Source organism: Nannospalax galili, unplaced genomic scaffold (genome assembly GCF_000622305.1).
Source record: "Nannospalax galili isolate Female #2095 unplaced genomic scaffold, S.galili_v1.0 scaffold1027, whole genome shotgun sequence".
In the NCBI taxonomy this organism is placed as follows: Eukaryota; Metazoa; Chordata; class Mammalia; order Rodentia; family Spalacidae; genus Nannospalax; species Nannospalax galili.
In genome coordinates, this window is record NW_008355723.1 from 349,456 (window position 1) to 355,455 (window position 6,000).

Sequence of the window (6,000 nt, forward strand, 5' to 3'; positions counted from 1 at the left end):
AACCAAAAGATTTAACAACATATGCCCACATAAAAATATACATACAAATCTTGACAGCAGGTTTTTATTTATTATTTTTATTTTATGTGTATGAGTGTTATGCCTGCATGTAGGTAAGTGCACCCATGTCGTGCAACGCCCTCAAAGGACAGAAGAGGCTGTCGGATCCCCTGGAACTGGAGTTACGGACAGCTACTAGCTGCCATGTGGGTGCTGGGATTTTGAGCCTGGGTCTTCTGCAAGAATAGTCAGTGTTCTTAACTGCTGAGCCATCTCTCCAGTCCCTTGAGAGCAGTTTTATTCATAATTGCTAAATCTGGAAGTAGTCAAGTGGCCTTCAGTAAGTTACTGGATATACAAACATGTTTTGTCCACATACTAGAATATTAGGCTTCCATGTACATGAGTGCAATGCACACAAAAGGCCACAACTGGCCAAGTTCTGGAGAATAAGAGACTGTAGAGTGTAGGATGGGACTCCTATGTGGAACCTCACCCACCCATGGCTCAGGGACCATTGTGGAAGAGGAGGCAGAAAGTTTGTAAGAGCCAGGGCTGGTTCATGAACACAGGGAGGTCAAGGCTTTCAGGCCACTGGAGGCTTGCTTATGTAAGCCTGTGGCAGTGGTGGTGTCGAGTGCAGGACTCATGTCAGCTCAATTAAACAAGGACCCAAAGGGGAGGTGAGAAATAGGTGGCAGGCCAGCATTAGATTGGAAACTATTTGAGACTGATTGCTGCTGGGTGAGGGAGAGTATGACTTACATACAACCACTGGATGGGCTGACTAGACAGCAGTGGATTCATTTACACTGATGGATATTTGGGTACAAACATTTGAATTAATAGGACTCAGCATGTATGGCAAAGTGCATAGGGTTTGGTTGGGGGATAGTGGGAGACATAGATGGGGGAGGGAGGGCTGGATTTGAGTGGGAAATGTGTGAAATTTAAAAAGCTCAGTTAAAAAAATAAAAAGATAATTTACCCATTAAGCTGAAAAAAAAAAGGAAAGAAAAAGAAGAATAGAGGCAGCATAAATGCACATTGCCAAGTGAAAAAAAATCTCATTCTGGAAAGGTTGCATGCCATGTGATTCCAATGATACAATGTTACAGAAAAGGCAAAATTAGGTATTTAAATTTGTTTTACTTATTTTTATTTCGTGTGTTTGAGTGTTTTGCCTGCATGTACGTAAGTGCACCACGTGCATGCAGTACCTGTGGAGACTAAAAGAGGGCATCCAATCTCTGGAACTGGAGTTACTGACTGCTGCTTTCCACCATGTGGGTGTTGGGAACTGAATGTTGGTCCTCTGGAAGAGCAGCCAGTGCTCTGAACTCCTGAGTCATCTCTCTAGCCCTCAAATTAGGAGGTATTTAAGAAAAAAATCAGTGACAGCCAGGGAATTATATAAAGGAGGGAAAGCTGAAAAGGTGGGAGAGAGGAGATTTTCAGGGTAGTGGAACTACTCTGCAGAATGCAGTGGTGGGTATGTGCCATTGTACATTTGTCAAGACCCATAGAGTGTACAACTCTAACAAACACAATGGACTTCAGTTGCCAATAATGTACTGATAGTAACTCAATTGCAGTAAGTGCACTCTACTAAAGTAAGACATTAGATATAGGGAAGGTTTGTGTGGGGCTATAAACCTACATAGGTATGTGGAGGCCAGTGTAAGAGAGCTCTATGACTTCTGCTCAATTTCCATAAATCCAAAATTGATTTATAAAATAAAATTTAATGACTTTTGAAGTGTACTTACCAGGTTAGCCTATAGGTATGCACATTCCTGATAGCTATACAATAGTTAATATTCTTTGGTTTTGTTTTGACAGGGTCTCCCTAGTCACAGCCCACCTAGAAGTCACAATGTGAACCAGGGTGGCCTCAGTCTCACAGAGATCCATCTGCCTCTGCTTCCTGAGGGTAGTTAATATTCTTATAAAGTCAATATAAGGTTATAAATAATTATGAAGCAAGGGCAGGGAAAAAGAAAGCTATTTTTCTTCTGTTCTTTTGTGGTTTTAGTTCTAGCAAGAATTTAGGAGGAAAATGATAGGCTTAAAATGCATAGGGGACTAAAAAGGATGTGGGTAGTGATGGTAATGATGGTGGTGGTAGGTGGGATAGAAGGAGATGTTCTGGTTTACACAGTAGAAAAACATCCTGGATGTTCATTCAGGAGCACTCTGCTGAGGTCACCAAAGACTCCCCTTGCCAAAGGGTGGGCAACTACTACGCTGGGACTGATCGTCCACCTACCTGTAGGTAAGGTAGACTGGTGTTTCCCAATTATGACAGAGCCCATTCCTTGAAGACATTTGGAAATGGTAGGGAAGGGTGGTGGGTTGTCAGAATGTCTGGAGGGTACTCTTGGCTAAATACCACGGAAGGTGTGAGAAGAACCACATGAAGATGAACTTCTGACTGTACCTGCTTCCACAATGACCCTGGAAACAGTTCTCTGTGTTTTATCAAACTCTTGTGTTAAGGGCACACCATGGGCAACAGGCTAAGAGTTTGTGTGACTGGATCTCCCATCTTGACTTGTAGACAGAAAACTCAAAAGGAAATTCTAAAATGTTAAACCAACCGAGGTCAGGCTGAAGGTCACTGGTATTTTCCTCAATTGTCAGGTTGGTGTAGAGCGGCGCTGATTCAGAGCCAGATCGATTGCAGGGTACAGAGTAGATGTCAAAGATGTCCTTCAGGTCCTTGCGGCTCCTTACACTGAGAGAGGAATGGAAAACACGTCCCGTTTAGAGCTGTCATCAAATAGTGGCCTGGGAAAGAGTAAGAAGAAAGGTTGTGTCCTACCTGAATGATTTGAATAGCTCAACAAATTCAACGAAACTCATGTTACTATCTGAGACCATGAAGCTCTGGAACCCCTTCATTCCGCCTTTGATTCGCCCATGCCAGCTGCTGCTGCTCCACGAACTGCAAAGAAACATGGCTGTCACTGGCAAGGCACAGTCCAAAGTGTTCTGTCTCAATGGACAGTTTCTGATGACATTATGAACAAAATAGGGTTCTACTTGAGACTGATGCGATATTCTGGGCTCTTTTTACTTTGTTTAATCTACATGATGCCAGTGGAAATAAACATCGTGTATTGAAACCACTTAGTGTTTTCTAGTCTATTTAATAAGGGCATAATGCTGAGGTTAATATTCACTAATCAAAACAGATCTCTGAAAACACAAAGTAAGGGGACATATTGTAAATCCAATGCTTCTGAAGAAAAGTCATGTTTGAAAAAGAGCCCCAAATTACTCAGTCATCATCTCTGGGAAATAGTGCATATTCTTTGCTGTATTCTAAATTATGGAAACACTTTTTCCTTTTTTCAAGAAGAAAGTTTTGAGTGCGTCAACGTCTTCCTTTTTCCCTTTTTAACCAGTTCTTCAATGCAAACAGGGAAGAACTTTTAATATTAATGGAAAATGTGAGTCAGAAAAATATTAAGAATGGAAAGCAGCCAACTCTGCCTAGGATTCTATCTGCACCTGCCAAGGCTGCATCCATTTAACATGAAAATATCATCTTGCTCACTCAAACATGTGGTCTCGATGTTTCACAACATTTTTAATTTTTATTTTCTATGTGGAATTACCCGAAGACTGAAAGAAATGTTTTCACCATGACTTTTAATCAAATCAATGAACAGGCTATTTCTTTCTTTTTTGGAGGAAGGCTTAGATTTTTTAAAATAGTGGGATATTTCAAGTATGAATCTGTAAGAGAGTACAAACACCACCACAAGCAGCCAGTCTACTTTTGATTCTGCTAACAATGTTCACTCATGGGAAGTTACTTAGTGTTGACATGTGAAGGTCACTTCCCTCAGTGGAAGAGCATCACAAACGTATGAACTTACAATTCTGTGCAGTCAGAGAGGCACAGGGTGCAGGTCCAGGAAGACAGTAGAAGGTGTCTCTATGTCTCTATCATCCATACACCATTTACACAAGTCCATTCTTGTCCTTCTTTCTAGTTATTCACTTAGTTCCTGTCTATGGCACTTCATGTCCCTTAGACTCTAGGAAACAGTATGTGCTCTCTCTCCCCTCAGGCTTAGGACTCAGTCTTGCTTTCTCCTTTAACAGTATTTAGGCTGGTGTTTCTTCTCCTGTCTTTTCTTTCTGTCCTAGGACAATGACCCCTGTCCTCCGGGGAATGGGCCTCACTTTAGATCTGGCATGTTAGTTTCTCTTCTAATAGATTTCCTTCTACAACTCTAGTCTGCCTTTCCTACTCATGAGTGACTGAAATAAAATGAAAATCCACTTAATCAAGGTCATTTGTCTAATTTATGTACTCAGAATCCTGCATAGACTGAAAATATAAGGTAAAGAATTCCAACTATTTGCAGCTTTGTTTTGTTATGAATCTAAATTCACAGTAGAGTTGAAAGAGTAAGAAGAATCCCGCCTTTGCCTCATTTTCACCAACTGTGGAATTGAATGCAGTTCTTGTGAGAGAATCCTTCCCTTTAAAAGGTAATTTATTATAGAGTTCTTATCAATAGCAAGTGAACAAGCAAATGAGAGACTTTGTGGGCGTGTCTGTGCATCTGTATGCATGTGTGTGTGGTGTATGTGGAAATGAATATTTCCAAAGCCAAGGTATGCTCGCACCCCATCCTCTGTGATAAGGTGAAAGGCACCTATCTTATCTTGGTTCTGTCTGGAACTTTCAAATTTCTTTAACTGTAGTTAAGGTGGGAGAGATGGAGTTGCATTCTGGTTCCTTTTGGTGGCTTGTCATTTTATTAATATTTCTTCTTCCAGGATGATAAATCTTTTAAAATCTGTAATTTATATGGACTTTATATGAGAATTTGTCATAATATCAGCTTTGGGATTATATCTAAAGAGACCCAACTTATTGAAATAGTTACAATTATTTCTCTAGACATGTATAGCTGCTATCATATATTGTGAGAAAAGCATTAAATGTGTTCCAGCTATTAGTAAAGTGTCAGGTAGCTTATGTTAAAAAGTAACTGGATTTTCACTTAGAATGCTGCTATGTCATAGCACTTTTTGCAGAACAGACATGTTCTGAGCCAACAGCATTTGTGGCTGTGAGCAGTTGAAATATGACCGAAGGACTGAATTTTCTTTAAAAAAATTTATTTATTTATTTATTTATTTATTTATTTATTTATTTAATGTATGTAAATTCACCAAGTGAGTGCAATGCCTGCAGAGGCCAGAAGAGGGTGTCGGATTCCATGGAACTGGAGTTCCGGATGGTTGTCAGCCACCATGTGGGTGCTAGGAATCGAACCCAGGTCCTCTGGAAGAACAACCAGTGCTCTTAACCACTGAGTCATCTCTCCAGCCCTACATAATGCTCTTTATAGCTTATAAACATAACTTTTCTTTGTATTGGAAAGCCAATTCACTTTATTGCAGAGGTCTAGACCTGAGCTGAGATGTGACTGCACAGGGACAGGCACATAGTCTTCATTCACAGATGTAAATTTTTCTTGCAAAAGGACATGTCTACCTTTATTTTCAGAGTTTTTCCTGTACTTATGATTACTCAATATAAGCAGCTCAAAATAATTCAAAGAGAACCAGGAAGTGGAGTTCTTGACTTCTCAGGAGCTTAAAATCCTGTCATAAATCTAGTCACCCCCAAATGTCCCTGGAGGTGTACAGAAAGCAGGAGGAATCAGACTGAACCTTTTTGCCACATTGCATCACTGTGTGGCGGGAGGTGAAGAAACCCTGTTGCAGGGGGTTCAAGGTAGGACGGTGAACAAATAGAATTAGAGATCAATTCCAGAATGTGTGGCAACTAGCAAGGGGGTGAGCCTGAACTTGTCAGGAGTCAGGAGAGTCACAAAAACACCGTTGCTGACTGTAGCATCTACCCAAGCAAGATGCACAGATGAGCAGATCTCTCTCTCTCTCTCTCTCTCTCTCTCTCTCTCTCTCTCTCTCACACACACACACACACACACACACACACACACACAC

General features: G+C 40.8%; 1 protein-coding gene across 2 annotated transcripts in view; it reads right to left on the minus strand.

Annotated features, from left to right (window-relative positions):
* Positions 1-6,000, minus strand: part of Plce1 (phospholipase C epsilon 1) — a 351,996-nt gene that overhangs the window by 62,854 nt on the left and 283,142 nt on the right. For both annotated transcript variants that reach the window (XM_017803186.2, XM_017803185.2), the window contains exons 12-13: positions 2,825-2,947; positions 2,601-2,737 (exon numbers count right to left, since the gene is read on the minus strand). In XM_017803186.2, coding sequence (XP_017658675.1) covers positions 2,601-2,737; positions 2,825-2,947 — 260 coding nt within the window. The remainder of the gene's footprint in view (positions 1-2,600; positions 2,738-2,824; positions 2,948-6,000) is intronic.